Source organism: Oncorhynchus clarkii, unplaced genomic scaffold (genome assembly GCF_045791955.1).
Source record: "Oncorhynchus clarkii lewisi isolate Uvic-CL-2024 unplaced genomic scaffold, UVic_Ocla_1.0 unplaced_contig_5718_pilon_pilon, whole genome shotgun sequence".
Classification (NCBI taxonomy): Eukaryota; Metazoa; Chordata; class Actinopteri; order Salmoniformes; family Salmonidae; genus Oncorhynchus; species Oncorhynchus clarkii.
The window spans coordinates 6,455-29,858 of NW_027258200.1; the positions used below are offsets into that span (position 1 = coordinate 6,455).

At 43.6% G+C, this 23,404-nt stretch overlaps 1 protein-coding gene across 4 annotated transcripts; it reads left to right on the forward strand.

The window, feature by feature from the left end:
• Nucleotides 1–1,417: 1,417 nt before the first annotated feature.
• Nucleotides 1,418–10,541, forward strand: LOC139395952 (ribonuclease H2 subunit A-like). 4 transcript variants are annotated; one of them, XR_011630655.1, is made up of 10 exons: nt 1,418–1,541; nt 5,817–5,983; nt 6,100–6,171; nt 6,366–6,492; nt 6,621–6,708; nt 7,188–7,325; nt 7,615–7,702; nt 8,065–8,188; nt 8,449–9,815; nt 9,974–10,541. XR_011630655.1 is itself a non-coding variant. In XM_071143265.1 (9 exons), exons 2-9 carry the CDS (start codon nt 5,857–5,859, stop codon nt 8,600–8,602), a joined length of 918 nt encoding a protein of 305 aa, XP_070999366.1. In that variant the 5' UTR covers nt 1,489–1,541; nt 5,791–5,856; the 3' UTR covers nt 8,603–10,541. The 4 variants fall into 4 exon arrangements, 2 of the variants coding, with proteins under 2 accessions (XP_070999366.1, XP_070999365.1); XR_011630656.1 differs by having other exon boundaries at nt 1,489–1,541; nt 5,791–5,983; XM_071143265.1 differs by having other exon boundaries at nt 1,489–1,541; nt 5,791–5,983; nt 8,449–10,541.
• The last annotated feature ends 12,863 nt before the right edge of the window (nt 10,542–23,404 follow it).

The window sequence follows — 23,404 nt, forward strand, 5'->3', positions numbered from 1 at the left end:
GTTCTCAGGGCAGGCCTGGTTGTATGTTCAATTGTAGCATTTAAGCTAACCCTTTCCCTAACCTTAACCTAATTATCTTAACCGTCCACGTTAATTGTCGTAACCTGCCACGTTAATTATCCTAACCTGCTATAAAAAGTCACTTCTGCTAATCAAAACCGGCAGACCTGCCCTGAGAACAGTCTTGATTTTCACTACAGCTCAAAAACGGAGGGGGAGAGGGTCCACTAGAGAGTGAGTGCACCTGACCCTCGAGAGGGGGAGAGGAGGTTGGGGGGAGGGAAGACAGTCCACTTAGTAGCGGTGTCATCCCCTCCAGCCCTCCTTCTTAGTTCCATACACACAGTGGTCAATTACAAAGGGATGGAGTGGGGGGAACTAGAGAGATAACAGGGGGAAGAGAAGAGTGGGGAGCGAGGTAGAGGTAGAGGCAGAGAGAGAGAGAGGCAGAGAGAGAGAGGGAGGTGAATGAGACAGAGACAGCACAAAAAAAAGAGAGACACACAGAAGGAAAACAACCCCTCTGGTTTGTCTAAGAGGGTGATTGGTCTACAAACCATTATCAGAGAGGACCATAAAGACCACACACACACACACAATCTAGGAGGATCAGAGGTCAACATGACTAACGACGCTAATGCTCCATGAGTATATCCTCATGGTTACCACCGCTCTCACACACACACACACACACACACACACACACACACACAACTAGGCTGCTAGCCGTGTGCTAACCACTGCTAACTAATTAGCACCCATTGAGGGGGACTTGTCGTTCCGTTGGATGAAATTGGAACGTTCAAGTGGGAACAACAAATTAATGTAGGTTAATAAATGATATCACTCATCATGGTGGTTGGTGTAATTAGGAAAGGGTTAATAGTTTGACATGTTGCACTATCAGAGTGAGAAGAGAGAAAACATGAAAAGAGACTTGAGGAGAAGTGTGTTCTTTCAGAGATGACATCCTGTGACATGGTTATAACCACTAACATATCTGGACTGCAGGTAAATTAGGCTACATTAAATCTAGATGCCACCGCGTAATCCCAACAGCGAGGCCATCAAGAGGGAGGGGGAGGCGGGGGAGGAGGAAGGAAAGGGACCACTTAGGAAAGGCTGTGTTTTTTGTTGTTGTACCATGTTAACATTCGCTTGAATACCGACCTAAGTGATTCGGTCATGTGTACGTACCTACAATGGGATTTTTTTTGTGTGTGCGAACACACACTAAGCATCTCCTTCAACAGAGTGACATTGTTGTTGTCACTCATGTTCAAGTTTCAGGTTTTATTTGTCACATGCACAAATAGGAAAATGCTTAATTAACATGCAAGCCCTTGAGTTAGACCAGTAAAATGGAAGACTGTTGCTGCCATCCTCCGAGTGTAGGGGTACTGCACTAAAAGAATAGGCATACAACCCAGGGATACAGTGGATGGGACTACAAATCCCACGAAGCCCCGCATGAGGCTCACGTCAGCGATTCCGCGCCAAAATTGACTGACCACCAGACAAGAACATCAACAACACACGGGGTGAGTGGGGATTGTATGGGCTTATCTTTCCTTTTCACTTGCTAAACGGCGCACATTATTCAACTAAACGCAAGTAAGAAACTAAAATGTTTCTAATATGCATTAAACAAACTGCTTAGCTAGACAGTTAGCCCTAGATCACGACTCTCAGTTCCATTACTAGTACACAAGTCATTTGACGAAGGCGTCTTCTGTATGGGGTGAAGTATATATTCAATAAACAAAAATATAGTTTTTTCCAGGTGTTTGACGCTGGTGCACAAAACCGAAAGTAAAAAAACGAAACTCAAAGCACGGGAAGCATAGACATCGAGCACATAACGCAGGTCTACGGCTAATTTGACTTGCTTTAATGAAAGTGACAGATCTATAACTTATATTTCTATGTGAATCTGGGTCACCCAAAAAGTTAAATAATGATGCTTTAAAAGGTGCACTATCGCTCTGCCATTTCATCGTTGCTAAAATGAATGGTTTGCATTGCTTGTGTGTGACAACACAAGCAAGTATAGTGTAGAGGATCAATGTACCTTCTAAACTGCTGTAAAATATATTTTCCATAACCAAAAATAATGTATTTTCAACTGTTTTGAAGCAGGTGTACAAAACCAAAAGTACGATGCATAAACGAAACTTAAGAACGGGAAGCATAGAAATAGCGCACATAGTCTAGTAAGCGACAGATCTGTTCTAACTTTCAATGAGGGACATCTCTAACTCACATTTCTGTGAATTTGGTCTGGTCGCCTAAAAAGTTACATATTGTAGTTTTAAGAGCCACGATGCTTGGTCTGAACATTAACATGCATCGCTTGAGGTACGGTTTTGGAATCACAAGGACTTTATCTTTCTTACCAGCGATAAATAATTTTCAAAAAACGAAAGGTTGAATTGATACTACTTTTTTATAGGGTTAATGTTCCCACAATGCCACATCTCCATGTTACAGCGCTTGTTTATGGGACATTTATGGAAGACAGAGGCGACCACCTGTACTAATTCGCTATCTAGCATGCTCGGAACCCCTATGTGTAACCGTAACTCGGGGAGTGTAGTTTCTTTGGATGGAGGCACCCATAGTTGTATAGATCTGTGCAAAACTGCTACAGTAAGTGTATATTTTTTTATTTGAAAGATTCTTTATTGCTGATGAAAAATACGGGTAGGATGTCTGTCCACCCACGAGGTTTGGTGATGAAATGTCACTTATTTATGGTATAAAATACCTTTTACCAAGACACATGATTATTCGTGTTCTGAATCGTCCAGTGGAGTCTTTCTTTACCATACCATTAATATTATATCCAAAAAGTCCGATTTCGTAACCTAATAGATCCGGTAATAAGCACCGAGCTCTGTTAGAGCGTGCAGCTTTCTCGCAGCGGTTTTAGAGGATTTACATGTTGTTGTGGAATTCTGCAAAGTTGTTTCCACTGGTCACAAAAAGCTAAATTAACATGACACGAGCGGAATTAAATGTCAAAGGCTTTAAAAATAGAAAGCTTGCGGGTGTTCCGTTGACATTTCAGAGATACGCTTGTTTTTGTGAAAAATCTTAGAAACATTGAATTTCGCATTAATATGAAAAGCGTTTACTAAAATATAAAAAATAATGCGTGTTGTCTTAAAAACGATATCTATCTTACCTCTGTATTGTTTTATGCCCCCGGATGTGAGAAGAAGGATGACTAGTTCAACGGCGAGCCTGTTAGTTAGCCTTAATTCTCGCACAGCATCCAGCCTAGCGATTTCCAGATTCTTTGCCACTTTTTATCTCATGCCTCCATTGAATTATTCACCCTAATTTTGTCCCTCCTAAAGGGTAAAAACTCCAATAACTTTTGAATGAATTATGATAGAGACATGATGTTTGGACCATTGGTTTTCTTAGAGGTGAAATGATGCGTTTTTGATTGGACACCCTAATAAGGGCCATATATTTCGAAAGCTGTATCAGCACGCGCTGATTGACGTTTCTAAACGTTAAAACACAGCGTGGGGGTTGTATACTGAACAAAAAATATAAACGCAACATGCAAGAATTTCTAAGATTTTACTTAAGTACAGTTCATAAAAGGAAATCAGTCAATTGAAATAAATGTATTAGGCTCTAATCTATGGATTTCACATGACTGGGAATACAGATATACATCTGTACAGATACCTTAACAAAAGAGGTAGGGGCGTGGACCAGAAAACCAGTCAGTATCTGGTGTGACCATTTGCCTCATGCGTGACACATCTCCTTTGCATAGAGTTGAACCAGCTGTTGATTGTGGCCTGTGGAATGTTGTGCCAGGAAGTTGCTGGATTTTGGCGGGAACTGGAACACACTGTCATACATCATCCAGGTCATCCCAAACGGGCTCAATGGGTGACATGTCTGGTGACTATACAGACCATGGAAGAACTGGTACAATTTCAGCTTCCAGTAATTGTGTACAGGTCCTTGTGACATGGGGCCGTGCATTATCATGCTGAAACATGAGGTGATGGTGGCTGATGAATGACACGACAATGGGCCTCAGGACCTCGTCACGGTATCTGTGTGCATTCAAATTGCCATCAATAAAATGCAATTGTGTTTGTTGTCCACATCTTATGTCTGTCTGTACCATAACCCCACCATGGGGAACTCTTTTTCACAACGTTGACGTCAGAAAATCCCTCGCCCACACAACGCCATACACGTGGTCTGCGGTAGTGAGGCCGGTTGGATGTACTGCCAAATTCTCTGAAATGAGGATGGTAGAGAAATTAACATTAAAGTGTCTGGAAACAGCTCTGGTGGACATTCCTGCAGTCAGCATGCCAGCTGCACACTCCCTCAAAACTTGAGACATCTATGGCATTGTGTTGTGTGACAAAACTGCACATTTTAGAGTGGTCTTTTATTGTCCCCAGGACAAGGCGCACCTGTGCAATGATCATGCTGTTTAATCAGATTCTTGATATTGCACACCTGTCAGCTGGATGGATTATCTTGGCAGAGGAGAAATGCTCACGAACAGGGATGTAAACAGAGAAATAAGCTTTTTGTGCGTATGGAACATTACTGGGATCTTTCATTTCAGCTCATGAAACATGGGACCAACACTTGAAATGTTGCGTTTATGTTTTTGTTGAGTATAGTTGACATGGGCCAGTCGTGGGCGAAGCTAACCTCTGAGTTTGAGAGCTAGCTCTGGCCCAGGCCGTCGTTCTGCTGCACTCTCACTATCAGCCTGACTTATTTTAGTGACTAGCTTAAATATACTTCCGTAACTCACCAAAGTAAAGATGTTAGAGTGCTGGGTCACGGTTGTCATTCCTCCAAAATGCTTTGCGTACTGCCACAGACTAGCTTAAGTCCACGTACATGCATGGGATTTGCACTACTACCGATACATGCACGTGTTAGTTCTACTGTGAATGGTTCACGGGTCAGCTGTTTGTTCACCCACACCCGCCCGGAATGACCAATAAGCCATCCACAACTGCTTGACTATATGTGATAAAGTGGAAATCTGAGGCCCGCATCCGACCCTAACCCGCTAATATAGAAAATGCGGTCTAGGCTACAGTCAGAGACAGCAGAATTCTTATTTTTTGTCAGGGGGTGCAAGATATTTTTTGAAGCCTGTTTGTGCTTATAATTTCTGGCATTTTGGTGGGCTATTTGTTAGTCAGCTTGTCTATAAATAGACACATGCAGCTTCTCTTCTGTCATTATATGTTTCCCTAGAAGTAAACCTTTGCTCACCAGTGTCACCAGAATCATATAGATAGGATGAATGCTTCAATCCAGTTGACATCAGTAAAGTTTTCTTTGTTATTTTTGCTTCTTTCACAGAGGAAATACGTTTAGGGACCAGTGAGAGAATTTTATAACGAACAAAAAACTATTTTCTATGCAACATTTCCAAATGATACCAGTTTTACCAGTTGTAAGGAAATAGAAAGCTGTGTCCACCCATGCTCCCTTTATCCACACCATATTTAATGACCCTAAACCTGCCCCTCCCTGCGGATGTAACCGTGGGGACGGCGCATTATGAGTCAACCCCACCCATCACTATTCTACTGTTATTTCTAGCTGGCTATATCTTGTAATTGCTTGCTTACAATTTGATTGCTATTTCACGTTTCAAAATGTCAACATGGCTACTCACCAAGACCCTTGAAATGTTAGTTACAGTTGTTTAAGCTACTTATCCTTTACAGTTGTTTACAGATCACTTGTTGTTTACAGTGTACTTTCTCTGTACAGTTGTTTACAGCTCTGGTTGTTTACAGTTGATTACAGACTTACAGAAACAGACAGTGGAAGGTCACCATGGATCTCGGTGAGTTTGAAGCAGACAACTCGGTGAGCTGTCGCCTGGCTTCAGCAATACCCGACGTCTGCAAGACAGAAGACTGCTGTTTGGGTATCGATGAAGCCGGCAGGGGGCCTGTACTGGGTGAGTGGGCCTCCTTTTCAAACGTCATGGATCACTTAGTAAGTCACGGAATGTCTGTTATCTAGTTGCTTGGTCATCATTCGATGCTGCTTAATATCGTGCATTCGCTCTACCAGGACCCATGGTCTACGGAATATGTTTCTGTCCCGTCGCCAAAAAGGAAGCTCTGAAGGACTTAAAAGTGGCAGGTAAGTTCATGATATGCAATAACCTTCAAGAGGAATCTGTTAAATAATTAATTCATATATGTGTCGTGAAGGATGCCTGTGTGACTGTATTGTACATGTCTGTGTCTCTAGTGACAAACCTTTTGAGGATCAACAAAGTTGATTCATGCATCTGTTTGTTGTGTAGTGATGAGTTACTGTGTCTCCTTTTCTAGACTCGAAGACATTGACAGAGGCCCAGAGAGAGGATCTATTCCGCAAGCTGGACGAGGCCAAGAGCTTTGTAGGCTGGGCTCTTCAGATTCTCTCACCCAACACTATCTCTACCAGCATGCTGCAGAGGTATTTAAACACATACTGTACTAGACACACACACACACACACACACACACACACACACAGAAAGAGACACAGAGAGCGAACAACCGAACACACACACAGATGATTCTAACCGTTCTGCTCTTCCACAGGTCAAAATACAACCTGAATGCTCTCTCTCATGACGCAGCCATTGGCCTGGTACAGTTCGCCCTGGACAGTGGAGTACAGCTCAAAGAGGTACGGTACAAAGCATCTTGGTTATTTTAAACGATACATACAAACACAATATCCTTCATACAACATAACAAACCCTCTAGATGTTCTTTCTGCCCTCCTCTTTTCTCTTGCTTTGTCTCTCTATATTCCTTTTTATGCCTCCCTCCCTCACGTTCTCCCTTTCTCTCTACCGTAGTCACTACCCTTCCAGCTATATAGACATGTTCTTTTTACTCGTTATTTACTGTGTATTTATTCCTTCCTTCTGTCACTTTCTGTTTTTGTTATTTTATTTTGTATCTTTAACTGCATGGTTGGAAAAGGACCCGTAACTAAGCGTTTCACTGTTGTTTACGAAGCACGTGACAAATGAAATGCCATTTGATTCATTTGACCAACCTATTATTACTAGCCTGTCCCTTGTCCTCCCTCCCTGTCCCTTGTCCTCCCTCCCTGTCCCTTGTCCTCCCTCCCTTGTCCTCCCTCCCTGTGTGTGACAGGTGTTTGTGGACACGGTGGGTCCTGCAGAGAAGTACCAGGAGAAGCTGTCCCAGCGGTTCCCCGGGGTGGAAGTGACCGTACGACCCAAAGCTGACTCCCTCTTCCCCATAGTCAGTGCTGCCAGTATCTGTGCCAAGGTTAGATGTCACACTAATGCCAAACTCTTCCTTTGTTTTTAATAGTTTCCTCTCTTTGTCTCCTGTACCTCGAGACCAGGGATCTGAAAGTTACTGGAGTGAAGGGTTTTGTCCCAGATTAGCAGTCCTCTTCAGGAGCAGGCTTGAGGTAGCCTGAGTGCCAGTTTGTTTGTGCTATCATGCCAACTTCTTGTCAAACCTTGACAGCGATTAAGTTCACAGGCGCACAAACAGACCTGGGACCAAGAAGGAGGATCACTGCCCTAAATGATCTCTGCTGCTCCCTCAGGTGGCCAGGGACCATTCAGTAAAAGACTGGAACTTTCCAGAAGACCTAGGAGAGGTGGATGCAGACTATGGCTCTGGCTATCCCAGCGGTCAGTAGGGAAACGCTTTAGGGAAAATCTTCACCCATCACACACACTTTTTAATGGCTTGGCAACACTGGAACGATGTATGAAGTTCAGCATCTTGTATTGAATCCCAGTTTAGTCAAATTTGATGCATTTTTTTGTCCTTTAATGGTAGAATGTGTTTTAACACTAGAAGTGCAGAGACCATCGTTTAAATGTTGTATTATTCTGCAGTTTTAAAAGTCATGGCTGGTAAAGGATGGAGACCCATCTTTTGTGTTAAATAGAAGTTTGTAGAAATACAGTAGTGTTTTAGTGCTGTAATGGTATAATTTGTTTAAAATAAAGTAGAATGGACCTTTTTCTTGTTGTTGTGTGTCCTCCAGACCCGAAGACGAAGGCGTGGCTGTTGAAGGAGCTTGACCCGGTGTTTGGCTACCCTCAGTTTGTCAGGTTCAGCTGGAGCACCACACAGACCCTGCTGGACAGCAGGGCTGTCACCGTACACTGGTGAGGAGAGATGGGCTAGGGGGACTGGGGTGAGGGTCTGCGTTGAGAGAGGGGGTACAGGTGAAGAAGGGCTTGGAGAGGGGCCAGAGAAGGGAGTGGTAGATGGTGAAAAGTGCTCAGTGTTTACCCTATATTCTACTAATGTATTTTAGTACTATACAAGTGTTTCAGCTTTGTGAAAAGGGAAGAGGCGTAATGTGAAAGCTGTGTTTGTCTACATTCAGTAGAACAAGTTCACATAAGTATTTGTGTGTAATCAGGGATGATGATGAGGAGGATGGTGAGAAGGCCGCAGCCCGTCAGAACAACACCTCCATGCTCTCCTACTTCAAGACCTCCGCCCAGCAGGGCAACACACACCAGACACACCGCTTCTTCACAGAGAGGAGACTGCAGAGCCTGGCCACACTCTGAGACAAGGAGAGGAATACACACACCCACTGAGACAGGGAGAGGAATACACACACCCACTGAGACAAGGAGAGGAATACACACACACACTGAGACAAGGAGAGGAATACACACACCCACTGAGACAAGGAGAGGAATACACACACCCACTGAGACAAGGAGAGGAATACACACACCCACTGAGACAAGGAGAGGAATACACACACCCACTGAGACAAGGAGAGGAATATACACACCCACCGAGACAAGGAGAGGAATACACACACCCACCGAGACAAGGAGAGGAATACACACACCCACCGAGACAAGGAGAGGAATACACACACCCACCGAGACAGGGAGAGGAATACACACACCCACCGAGACAAGGAGAGGAATACACACACCCACCGAGACAGGGAGAGGAATACACACACCCACCGAGACAAGGAGAGGAATAAACACACCCACCGAGACAAGGAGAGGAATACACACACCCACCGAGACAAGGAGAGGAATACACACACCCACTGAGACAAGGAGAGGAACACACACACCCACTGAGACAAGGAGAGGAATACACACACCCACCGAGACAAGGAGAGGAATACACACACCCACCGAGACAGGGAGAGGAATACACACACCCACCGAGACAAGGAGAGGAATACACACACCCACCGAGACAAGGAGAGGAATACACACACCCACCGAGACAAGGAGAGGAATACACACACCCACCGAGACAAGGAGAGGAATACACACACCCACTGAGACAAGGAGAGGAATACACACACCCACTGAGACAAGGAGAGGAATACACACACCCGCCGAGACAAGGAGAGGAATACACACACCCACTGAGACAAGGAGAGGAATACACACACCCACTGAGACAAGGAGAGGAATACACACACCCACTGAGACAGGGAGAGGAATACACACACCCACTGAGACAAGGAAAGGAATACACACACCCACCGAGACAGGGAGAGGAATACACACACCCACTGAGACAAGGAGAGGAATACACACACCCACCGAGACAAGGAGAGGAATACACACACCCACTTAGACATGGTGCACAACACACACACATTCTGTTTAAAGTCTCTGTCCACTGTTTCCAGATGTATATGAAATGTGACCTATACTTAATTACAATATTACTGAAATAGTGTTCCTTCCAAAAATGGGTATCAAGTGTGTTAAAAAGCAGCTTTTCTGTGTTGGAATGGTGTGGTTGTACCCCAACAGCAGAATGGTGTGGTTGTACCCCAACAGCAGAATGGTGTGGTTGTACCCCAACAGCAGAACGGTGTGGTTGTACCCCAACAGCAGAACGGTGTGGTTGTACCCCAACAGCAGAACGGTGTGGTTGTACCCCAACAGCAGAATGGTGTGGTTGTATATGTGTCATTAAAAATATTAATGCGAGTAGAAAGCCTACTTGCCAGCTCCTCAGGAGGTGGGCTTTTCTGTGTTGGAAAGGTGTGGTTGTATACGGGTCATTAAAATATTAATGTAAGTAGACAGCCTACTTGCCAGCTCCTCAGGAGGTGGGCTTTTCTGTGTTGGAATGGTGTGGTTGTATACGGGTCATTAAAATATTAATGTAAGTAGACAGCCTACTTGCCAGCTCCTCAGGAGGTGGGCTTTTCTGTGTTGGAATGGTGTGGTTGTACCCCAACAGCAGAACGGTGTGGTTGTAGACAGCCTACTTGCCAGCTCCTCGGGAGGTGGGCTTTTCTGTGTTTTTTTTCTCCAATGTATTATTTGGCCACAAATACGAGTATAGGACGAGTCAACAACATTATTTGTGTACGAGTTAACATATTAACATTCTATCGACTGTGATTGAATGATCAATTGAAAAGGACTTGGAGCACAACTTCATGAGCTATGTTGTCATTTGAATAATACTTTAATGTGAAATGAGCAACAAATATATATTGTTTCTAAATAATTGTCTATTTCTTTCATAGTGTTTAGGAAAGGAAATAGTGTTTACTTCAGGTATGTTTTTATTATTGCGTTAGTGAATACTGCGGTTGGTAGGTAATGCTCAACTTTCATATTCCCATACTGCCCTCATGTGGTGAAAAACATACACTTCAAGATATCTTTCAAGTAAATCCTTTCCCGAATAATCTTGCTGTTGCCTTTATACGAGTCACACACCACAACGTTCCATAGGCACAGGAAATCACCTTTTACTTGAATAATTAGGAAGTGTCCAGGAAGTCATGAAGGTAATACATTGTTTAAGCATAAATACAGCTCATATTGACTGCCTACTATTATTCTAATGCTTCATACTCCGTGACAGACTTAAGACAAGTAATACCTAGGCCTACAGTTATCATGAAAAATGCATATTAATACAATATATACTATACTGAGTTTCCCTGAGAAAATACCAGTGATATTTGCATAGAGTAAATAAAGTGACCGTTGTGTAAATTACTTTTATACGCAATAGATTAGGTACACAAGTCTGACTATTGTCTTGTTAACTAAAAAGATAGCGAGTTTGGCATTGCATCAAGTGTCCGCTGGTAATTGTCTGCCTCTGAATCTCTGAACTCAACTCATACAGTCTTGGGCATCCTCTGTTGTTGACATGGCAACCGGGTTTACATCATGAGTCTTATAATCTTCAGGAATTCCATCTTCTGTTTCCCCCCTGGGAGTTGAGTGTGACTCCGGTAAATTGAAATTCCCTGCATCTCAACCAAGTTTTCTTCTGGGCTTTATTCAGCAGACACTAGTCTGGTGTCTACACAGGTGTCTATAGGTATGACCAAAATACACACAATAACAAGTTAGCACAAGTGTTCAGCTACGTATCTAAGGCGTTAGCTAGCCTATTCGTTGTCCGTTAGCCTTCATTGCCCTTCTGCCTGGAATCCACTATCTTCTTCCCCATGTTCATAGCCACAGTGGACACAGCAAAGGAGGAGAGGATGATGATGGATGTGCCTACAAACTGTGTGGAGGCCCCTCTGGGGGCTACCTTCATGGCCCTCCTGGGGAGGGAGTCAGGATCTGCAGCCTGGGCCACCATGGTCTGGGCAATGGGCTCCATGGATTTCTCTTGTGGTCTGGTAGAGACTGGAGCTCAGATACTTCTGGAGCTGATGGTTAAGTCCTCTTGCCCCACAAATAGCTGCTTCTGGGGCTGGGACTCTCTTTGGTCCAGTGGAGCTCAGGCAAACATCCGGGGACTGGAGGAGGCTAAATCCACTTGCCCACTCCGAGAGCTGCTTCTGAAGCTGGCGTTCAACAGTCTCTGCCTGGGTCTCTCTCTCTCAGCTGGAGCTGTCAGGCATTCATCCAGAGACTGAAGGCTAGGTCCACCGGCCAACTTCGAGAGCTGTTTCTGGGCCTGGAAACTCAACACTGACTGCCTCTTCTGGAAGCCTCAAATCAGGTAAACATCCAGTCTACAGTCCACACAGTAAGTAATGTCCTAGTTCAGCCTTGATCCCTCTAGTCTCTCCTGTCTGCCTTTTATAACCTCCCAAGCCTGTTCCCATGGAGCTCTACCTCAAATCCCTCTGAGTTAGCCCTGTCTGTGTCCGGCTGCGTCAATGTGATTGTAAATAGATTAGGACAACTGGCGGACATTGGAGAGGGCTAAGCTTTATCAGTGTCATGACTGTCCTGTGAGGATCCAAATAGGTCAGATCAGCTTTGCAATAAATAACTTCAACCAGACTCCCTCTCACCTGCAGATGGGGGGAGGAAGGAACTGGTGGGGGTTAATAGTAAATCAAGGACCGAACATTCAGCATCTCCCTCTCCAATGTTCACCAGAGGAATGTGCCTTTGTCTTAAGAAGATTTTTCCCGCCGAAAATCTAAAACTTTCAAATGCAACTATTGGAACAATATTTCTAACATAGAACATAGAACATGGGGAATGGGCAGAGGTGACCTAAAAGTACACTAATGTTATATTGTGATGCCATTACAAATGTTATATATATGATTGCTTACTCCAAGCGGCCGGGATTCGTGTGCAAAGTGAGAGTAGTTTATAAACGTACCAACGTATCTCTGTCCCTCTCTCTCTCTCGCCCTCTTCATGTCTTTTTGTAATAAGCAGCCATATTGTTGTCAGTCCGCTAGGGATCGCGTGTTATGTATCAAGTGTGTATGTTTATCCTGTGTTACCAATTAGTTAACTAGTAAATAAATAATTTAAAAAAAATTGTGTAGTACTGAATCATAAGTAAGGCTCGGGTTTTTGCAGATAAAAGGTTACGACTGTTCAGAATGAGGATATGGTACGAGGTTATGATTAAAACATTGACTGTTTATGGACGTGATAGGTAAAGACCTTTAGAGTATAATTCGGTAGATGGTAACTCTTTAAAGAACCCCTCTCGTGGTGCCCCAAATCCTAATGAGTTAATTGTTACTTGATTAATTGAATCGGGAAACAATTAAACATAGTTAGCTGATTAGATAAATAACAGTCATCTGATTAATAAAAGTAAGGTGACAACACCAGCACCAGTGGCCAAAGTCACTCAATGGGTTTAATAGAAGAACCGCTGCTGTGCCAAACTGCCGGAGGTGAATGGAGACGATCAGAGGATACCATTTCCTTCTGTTGCTGTGGGTGTTTGTGTGTTGTCCACTGTATTAACGTGAGTAGGACCACCTGGCCTCTCGATCCAGTATCGTCCAGACCTAACCTCTGGTAGAGACATAAGAGGGTAATCTTCAAAGCAGGTTCAATGAGTTAGTCAGATAACTTCATTAAACATCCAGATATTACTATTGATGTTCTGGTTCATTAAGAAAGCTAAACTTAGATATGTGTTTCTGGTTGTTGATTCAGTTAGGCCATACCTATTCTAAAGCTTATCTTAAAATATTCAGGCAAGTTAGCTGGCTAAGTTATTGCTCCTACTTTGTAGTATAACCCTCTGGTGGTCCTCCTGGGGTTCATAAAGTGGAAAACATAACACACAGAAGGAAATGGTACAAGTCAGGTCAAGAGAGTAGGCTACCTAGCCATCCAACAGAGGGGCTTTATAATCTAATATTGCTCTTTTTATATAGGCTAATGTCTGTGCTTGTCCTAATAAAGAAAGGAAAAACACTTATGTAAAATCAGTGGCATAGGTGAGATTAGGTCACGTGTCTTGTCTAACAGTCATACATTCCCCTACAAGCCACATTTTTTCTTCCTAGAACAGAACTTGATAAAAACAGTGGGGCATTTAATCAGTGGAATAGGATCACGTGTTAGTGGCGAAATAAACATTTATACGGTAACCGTGCTCCCCTCACAGAAAACAAGGCAATGTACGGTTTCGGGACCAGAAGGTGCGTCGAGGTGACTGGGAAGTTGGAACCTAACCAACTAAATTACGATAACTCACCAGGAGCAACGTTGGAATCGTAGGCCGTTATATAGCTGCAATACAGCAGAAACATCGGACCTTAGCCCATGCCTTCAGCACTGCGGACAGCGTCATGGCGCCAGGAATAGGGCTACCTCGGTAACCTAGGCAACGCCGGGTCCATGGTCCCTAATCCCCGCGGCTCTTAATTGTCGTAATGAGATTGGTATGTTGGCTGTTCTTTTCCGCTTCTGGCATAGAACACTGAACACATCACGAGTCATGACATTAGGCCTCTGAATCTGGGAGAACCTTCTGTTATGGAATATTACACAACATCGCAAGGTTTTAGGGTGTATCACATTTTAGTAATTTAGCAGAAGCTCTGATCCAGAGCGACCTACAGGAGCAATTAGGGTTAAATACCTTGCCCAAGAGCACATTGGCAGATTGTCACCTAGTCGGCTCTGGGATTCGAACCAGCGACCATTATGCTACCCAGGTTATCATACACCACCATCTATTGTCTCAGCGTCAGATGAATTCCAGTCAGGGTTTGGGTCAATACCATTTCAATTCCAGAAAGTAAACCCAATTCCAATTCTCTTCAATACTTTTCCATTTTCAATGAGGAAAATGTGGAATTGGGATTTGGTTTCCTTTCTGAATTGACTGGAATTAAAATGGGAATTGACCCCAACCATGATTGCAGTTTTTCATAATGTAGCTACAAGCAATAATACATCACTAGCCAGGTGGTGCCCATAGAAGATGTGTTAGGATTCAAGTGATGATTAAGGCATTGTGAATAACAGGCTAAATCTGACCACTGATGCATAGGCTTATGTTTAAAGTCCCTTCATGATACCACCCTGGAGATAGGATCAAATAGTATAGGACAACACTGATGACACAGGAGCTATGAACACGATACATGGTCAGTCGAGATTCAGAGATGAGTAATGCACTATTCAGAGGGGTTGGGTTAAATGCGGAAGACACATTTCAGTTGAATGCATTCATTTTTACAACTGACTAGGTATCCCCCTTTCTCTTAAATGGGATATAGGGTGCCATTTCAGACACACCATAGAGTATCTGATTTCTCCATATTTTCTGGTGGTATTGTGTCCATGGCATGCACGTCATATCCAATTCATCACTGGCCACCATGGTAATCTATTGGTTTGGATGGAATAGAAGGGAGGGAACCTTTCCAGTTAGTTAGATATGCCTATGCTGCTATCAATACATACTCTGGGGTCAGATCAGGTCATGCCGAGTTCAAAAGAATAGAGATTAGTTACATAGATCTCAAGTTAAAGAACAGAGTCCCAGGTTAAGAGACATTAGTAGACATTCCAAGTGAAATTCCAAGTGATTCTGTGTCAAGGACCACCTGGTCCACACTGATTCAGGCAAATGATCTGGAATACATGGATCTATCTGGTTAAATCCTCCTATTAGATCTCCGATCTATGACATGTTGTAGTGTCAATAAATTGCCTACTGAAAGAGCCCTGCTATCCTCATCGTTGCCTTCCAACAGATGCCGAGATGGATGCGAGGAGAGAGGACGCAATAACATAGTTTTGCTGTCCTAGCGGTTAGTGCCTCGAAACCGAAGCAAGTACTTCCTAGTGCTTCCTAGTCGGCATGGGTTTGAATCTGACCCATGGTCTTCTGACTCGCAAACTCTCCCTCCTTTTCTGTGTCCTCTTCACTATACAAAACATATATAAAACCCTTAGAAAATATATATTTCAAGAAAAAACTTAGGATTTGTGGACAGACTAGGTAACATCTAATTTGCGGAATTACGCGTAATTGAAATACTGTATTACCGAGATTAATAACCCCATGGTCTCAGTCTTACTGCAGGGACACCCCTCTACCACAAGGTGCTGCTGTTGCACTGTAGTGAACATGTGTTGTAGGTAAACCACCTTGTGTGACACTGTATTACAGTAATCCCTGTGGATGTTGTAGACATCAGTAAAGCCCAGTGGGTTATGGTGACATGCTGTTAGTCACTGCTCCTGTGATGTTCTGATGTCTTGGAGGGAGGGAGGGAGGGAGAGAGTGGGAGAGTGGGAGAGTGGGAGAGAGGGAGAGGAAGATAGAGATTAAAGTGTATTATGGTATCAGGCTGTGTACAAAGGGACACCTTCACATGCGGTCACAGTCAGAGATGAGGGGAAGGGACGGAGTAGTACGAGTCTTTAACACATCCAGGTACAGGGCTCCAACAGATGTCACAGCCAGGTAGAGGCCTCCAACAGATGTCACAACCAGGTACAGGCCTCCAACAGATGTCACAGCCAGATTGAGACCTACAACAGATGTCACAGCCAGGTAGAGGCCTCCAACAGATGTCATAGCCATGTAGAGCCAGGTACAGGCCTCCAACAGATGGCACAGCCAGGTTGAGGCCTACAACATATGCCACAGCCAAGTAGAGTCAGGTAGAGGCCTCCAACATATGTCACAGCCAAGTAGAGCCAGGTAGAGACCTCCAACAGATGTCATAGCCATGTAGAGGCCTACAACATATGTCACAGCCAGGTAGAGGCCTACAACAGATATCACAGCCAGGTAGAGGTATACAACAGATGTTACAGCCAGGTAGAGCCAGGTAGAGGCCTCCAACATATGTCACAGCCAGGTAGAGGCCGACAACAGATGTCACAGCCAGGTAGAGCCAGGTAGAGGCCTCCAACATATGTCACAGCCAGGTAGAGGCCGACAACAGATGTCATAGCCATGTAGAGGCCTACAACATATGTCACAGCCAGGTAGAGGCCGACAACAGATGTTACAGCCAGGTAGAGGCCTCCAACATATGTCACAGCCAGGTAGAGGCCGACAACAGATGTCACAGCCAGGTAGAGGCCTACAACAGATGTCACAGCCAGGTAGAGGCTTACAACAGATGTCACAGCCAGGTAGAGCCAGGTAGAGGCCTCTAACATATGTCACAGCCAGGTAGAGCCAGATAGAGGCCTCCAACATATGTCACAGCCAGGTAGAGCCAGGTAGAGGCCTCTAACATATGTCACAGCCAGGTAGAGCCAGGTAGAGGCCTACAACAAATGTCACAGCCAGGTAGAGGCCTACAACAAATGTCACAGCCAGGTAGAGGCCTACAACAGATGTCACAGCCAGATAGAGCCAAGTAGAGGCCTACAACAGATGTCACAGCCAGGTAGAGGCCTGCAACATATGTCACAGCCAGGTAGAGGCCTGCAACATATGTCACAGCCAGGTAGAGGCCTACAACAGATGTCACAGCCAGGTAGAGGCCTACAACAGATGTCATGGCCAGGTTGAGGCCTACAACAGATGTCACGGCCAGGTAGAGGCCTACAACATATGTCACAGCCAGGTTGAGGCCTACAACAGATGTCACGGCCAGGTAGAGCCAGGTAGAGGCCTACAACAGATGTCACAGCCAGGTAGAGCCAAGTAGAGGCCTACAAAAGAGTCACAGCCAGGTAGAGGCCAACATATGTCACAGCCAGGTAGAGGCCTCCAACAGATGTCACAGCCAGGTAGAGGCCTCCAACAGATGCCACAGCCAGGTAGAGGCCTACAACAAACAGAAAAGGGCCTATCGCAAATGGTCGTCACAAACTTGGAAGCACAGAATCTTCTAGAATGTCTTTGTATGCTGTAGCGGTAAGATATCCCTTCACTGGAACTAATGTGCCTAGCCTGAACCATTAAGAACAGCCCAGACCATTATTCATCCTTCACCAAACTTTACAGTTAGCTCTATGCATTTGGGCAGGTAGCATTCTACTGGCATCCGCCAAACTAAGATGGGTCCGTCGGACTGCTCGATGGTGAAGCGTGATTCATCACTCCAGAGAACGCGTTTCCACAGCTCAAGAGTCCAATGGCGGCGAGCTCTACAACACTCCAGCCGACGCTTGGCATTGCGCATGGTGATCTAGGCTTGTGTGTGGCTACACGGCCATGGAAACCCATTTTATGAAGCTCCCGATTAACAGTTCTTGTGCTGACATTGCGTCCAGAGGCAGTTTAGAACTTGGCAGTAAGTGTTGCCACCGAGGACAGATTATTTTTATGCGCTATGTGCTTCAGCACTCTGCGGTCCTGTTCGGTGAGCTTGTGTGGCCTACCACTTCGCGGCTGAGCCGTTGTTGCTCCTAGATGTTTAATAAAAAAAATAAAAATGCATCAACAACTACAAAAACATGTCCATTAATTATAATCCACATAAAAATTCGAATTTCCTGTTGCTGCAGGATTATTTATCCTGCTGTAGCAAACTGGCTGAAATTAATATCCTACATCTGTATATGCCTGTGCATACGCACTGCCAAACACTAGAATCAGAGCGCAATGACAAGAACATAATGAACACAATGTACAGAACATCACTGTAACAAAAGGCTAGCTGCTGCTCTAACTCACTGACACACTCCACTAGCTCTGATTAGCCCACCTGACAACGTTGTTGTTGTACCTAATTTCACTGAATACGCTCTGCATCATGTTACTTGTTGTTGCTAAACTATTAGAAGAAAATGTGCTATCTAGAACTTAAAAGGGTTCTTCAGCTGTCCCCATAGGAGAACCCTTTGAAGAACTCATTTTGGTTCCAGGTAGAACCCTTTTGAGTTCCATGTAGAACCTGTTACACAGAGGGTTCTACATGGAACCGAAAAGAGTTCTACCTGGAAGCACGACAGGTTCTACCTGGAACCTAAAAGGGTTCCCAATACAAACTAAAGGGAAGAAGCTGTCTTCTGAAGTGATGTGAGGTGACGTGGCCCTTGTTGTAGACACTGAATGAGGAGAGGGAGAAAATATCAAAAAACACATTCTAAATATTCTAAGGGCTTTGCCTTGTCAAGCTTTTTTGTTACCCCAACCCCCACATGCATCATTTAGGGGATGACGTCACCCCTTTGAGGACTATGGCACGGTGTGCACTGTGACCTAGTTGGAATGCGGTATATGGGGACTTTCACTAAGGCTTTATTCCATTGGGCCATTCGGGTACGCTGGGTTTCCTTCCATCCCAATAGTTCCGAATGAACATGAAAATGTCAAATAAACGTGTCTCCTTTTCATTATTGAAGAGGAAAAGTGTTGCTACATATTTGGGATGAATTAGACAAACAGGCAACTTGGTAGTAGTCTAGGATCCCATTTCATTTAGTTTTTTTACTGGCAGATTGTCCGTGCAGGAGGAGGTTGAAGCTTTTGTTAAGATAACAACAGTTTGATATTGTTAAACTATTAAACTAAACTATTTCATTGTCATGGTTTTAAAACAATAGCAGCCCAGGTTCATTTCAGTTCCTGAATGTGTGTGTGTGTCTGTGTCTGTGTGTCTGTGAAAGTCGGTTGGTCACAGACAGAAGACCCAGACCAATCTATCAAGAGCAGCTAAATCCCAGAGCGAGAGTCTCTAAACCAGACACACACACACACACACACACACACACACACACACACACACACACACACACACACACACACACACACACACACACACACACACACACACACACACACACACACACACATCCAGTTATCTATACTGACACACACCATGTGTCTGCCGGATCTCCTTCTGTGTTTCCTACGAACAGCTACTAGTGGATAAACCTGAGAGAAGCATTCAGGGCAGCCAAATTACATGCTGTCACTGTGAGCTACCAGCCATGCAGTAAAGTTGTACACAGACAGACGGACGGACGGACAGACAGACAGAGACCATTAAGGCAATGATGCTAAAAGCCACTAAGTTCCTCTGTCTTCAGCCCTATAAACCTGGATCGGAACCAGCTTCCCTCTTAAATTGGCGAAGAATTGTGTTTATTTTACACATTTTTTACTGGAGGAGGAAGCTTTTGTTAAGGCAACAAAAGTTTGATAGTCTTAAACCATTTAATTTTTCATTGGCATGATTTGAGATTGAGAGAGAGCTTGTGTGTGTATGCTTTGCAAGTGTGTCTGGTGTAAGCATCTCTTATATTGTGGCAATGTTTAACAAGGAAATGTCATACTGACACTAAATATATACTTATACTGTATCACATTGTGTGGGCATGATGAACTTTGTACTTGTCTTTCCCTCAGCAACATGCCCTTGTCCTCATCCAGTAACCTTGGTGACAGAGAGAACAAGAACACCAAGTCAATGATCACTCAAATCATTAGGTTGATGGGTCATTTATAACAAAACCTTTTGATAAAGCCAATCATTTCAATGACTATTTCACCGGTAAAGTGGACAAACTGAGAAGTGAAATGACAACATTGAACATTGAACCATCATATTTGTGTATTGAAGATCTAATAATGAAAGAAAATGATTGCTGTTTTTAATTTGGTCAAGTTTGTGTGGAAGGGATGGATTTTTTTTTGTTATCCATCAATAATGATAACCCACCAGGTATAGACAGCCTAGATGGGAAATGATTAAGAATGGTAGCAGACTGCATCGCCACCCCTATTTACCATGTCTGTAATCAAAGCCTATAAGAATGTGTGTGTCCACATATTGACAAATTTGTTGTGAAGATGGGGAGGGGTGTGTCTGTTATAAAAAATATGTTCTGCGTTTTTAACACAAAGATCAACTGTACTAGTTGTTCAGGGTCTGACAGTGTCCCATCTTGATACTGTCCGGTAACATGGTCAGGTGCAGCAAAGAAAGACCTAGCAAAGCTGCAGCTGGATCAAAACAAAGCAGAACGCCTTGCCCTTAACTACACACACAGAACTAACATCATCAACATGCATAATAGTCTTTCATGGCTGAGGGTTGAGGAATAATTGAACATGTATGTTTTAGTCTTTTTAAGAAACACATGTGTGTTGAAAATGCCTAACCACTTGTATAATCCATCTGCATACACTTCTTTTGTTAAGTTACAGCCTTATTCTGAAATATATATATTTTTTAAATGTCTAATCAAACTACACACAATACCCCATAATGACAAAGCAAAAACTGTTTTTTAGAAATATTAGAAAATGTATTTCAAATAAAAAACAGAAATACCTTATTTACACAAGTATTCAGACCCTTTGATATGAGACTCGAAATTGAGCTCAGGTGCATCCTGTTTCCATTGACATTCCTTGAGATGTTTCTACAACTTGACTGGATTCCATCTGTGGTAAATTAATTTGATTGGACATCATTTGGAAAGGCACACACCTGCCTATATAAGGTCCCATACTTGTCAGAGCAAAAACCAAGCCATGAGTTCAAAGGAATTGTCCGTAGAGCTCCGAGACAGGATTGTGTCAAGGCACAGATCTGGGGAATGGTACCAAAACATTTCTGCAGCATTGAAGGTCCCCAAAAATACAGTGGCCTCCATCATTCTTAGATGGAAGAAGTTTGGAACCACCAAGACTCTTCTTAGAACTGAACAATCGGGGGAGAAGGGCATTGGTCAGGGAGGTGACCAAGAACCTGATGGTGACAGGGCTCCAGAGTTCCTCTGTGGAGATGGAAGAACCTTCCAGAAGGACAGCCATCTCTGCAGCACTCCACCAATCAGGCCAGTATGGTAGATTAGCCAGACAGAAGCCACTCCTCAGTAAAAGGCACATGACAGCCCACTTGGAGTTTTCCAAAAGGCACCTAAGGACTATCAGACCATGAGAAACAAGATTATCTGGTCTGATGAAACCAAGATTGAACTCTTTGGCCTGAATGCCAAGCATCATGTTTGGAGGAAACCTGAGACCATCCCTACAGTGAAGCATGATGGTGGCAGCATCATGCTGTGGGGATGTTTTTCAGTGGCAGGGACTGAGAGACTAGTTAGGATCGTGGGAAAGATGACTGGAGCAAAGTACAGAGAGATCCTTGATGAACACCTGCTCCAGTGGGCTCAGGACCTCAGTCTGAGGCAAAGGTTCACCTTCCAACAGGACAACAACCCTAAGTACACAGCCAACACAATGCAGGTGTGGCTTCGGGACAATTCTCTGAATGTCCTTGAGTGACCCAGCCAGAGCCTGCACTTTACGCCGATCGAACATCTCTGGAGAGACCTGAAAATAGCTGTGCAGCGAAGCTCCCCATCCAACCTGACAGAGCTTGAGAGGATCTGCAGAGAAGAATGGGAGAAACTCCCCAAATACAGGTGTTCCAAGCTTGTAGTGTCATACCCAATAAGACTCAAGGCTGTAATCGCTGCCAAAGGTGCTTCAACAAAGTACTGAGTAAAGGGTCTGAATACTTATGTAAATGTGATATTTCAGTTTTTTATTTTTAATAAATTTGCAAACATTTCTAAAAACCTGTTTTTGCTTTGTTTTTATGGGGTAGTGTGTGGAGATTGATGAGGTAATTTATATATATTTTTAATCCATTTTAGAATTAGGCTGTAATGTAACAAAATGTGGAAAAAGTTAAGGGGTCTGAATATTTTCACAATACCCCACCAGACACGCCACTATGGGTTTCTTCACAGTACCCAAATTTAATGCGTCGCTCAGTTACACTACAGGTCAACATTTTAGAACACCTCCTCGTTCAAGGGTTTTTCTTTATTTTTACTATTTTCTACATTGTAGAATAATAGTGAAGAAATCAAAACTATGAAATAACACATATGGAATCATGTAGTAACAAAAACAGTGTTAAACAAATCAAAATATATTTTATATATGAGATTATTCAAATAGCCACCCTTTGCCTTGATAACAGCTTTGCACACTCTTGGTATTCTCTCAACCAGCTTCATGAGGTAGTCACCTGGAATGCATTTCAATTAACAGGTATGCCTGAAAAGTTCATTTGTGGAATTTCTTTCCTTCTTAATGTGTTTGAGCCAATCAGTTGTGTTGTGACAAGGTAGTGGGGGTATACAAAAGATAGCCTTATTTGGTAAAAGACCAAGTCCATATTATGGCAAGAACAGCTCAAATAAGCAAAGAAAAATGACGGTTCATCATTACTTTAAGACATAAAGGTCAGTCAATATTTCAAGACACTTTGACAGTTTCTTCAAGTGCAGTAACATAAACCATCAAGCGCTATGATGAAACTGGCTCTCATGAGGATCGCCACAAGAATGGAAGACCCAGAGTTACCTCTGCTTCAGAGGATAAGTTCATTAGAGTTACCAGCCTCAGAAACTGCTGCTCAAATAAATGCTTCACAGAGTTCAAGTAACAGAAAAATGTCAACATCAACTGTTTAGAGTAGACTGTGTCAATCAGGCCTTCATGGTTGAATTGCTGCAAAGAAACCACTACTAAAGGACACCAATAAGAAGAAGAGACGTGCTTGGGCCAAGAAACACAATTGGCCAAGAAACACATTATACCAGTGGATGTCCAAATTTGAGATTTTTGGTTCCCACCGCTGTGTCTTTGTGAGACGCGGTGTGGGTGAATGGATAATCTCCAAATGTGTATTTCCCACAGTAAAGCATGGAGGAGGAGGAGGTGTTATGGTGTGG

Excerpts from the sequence above, each read along its gene's own strand:
- LOC139395952 (XM_071143265.1), top strand. The coding sequence starts at position 5,857 with ATGGATCTCGGTGAGTTTGAAGCAGACAACTCGGTGAGCTGTCGCCTG. Across the intron at positions 5,984-6,099 it reads CGGCAGGGGGCCTGTACTGG|GACCCATGGTCTACGGAATA; the intron begins GTGAGTGGGCCT and ends TCGCTCTACCAG. Across the intron at positions 6,172-6,365 it reads GAAGGACTTAAAAGTGGCAG|ACTCGAAGACATTGACAGAG; the intron begins GTAAGTTCATGA and ends CTCCTTTTCTAG.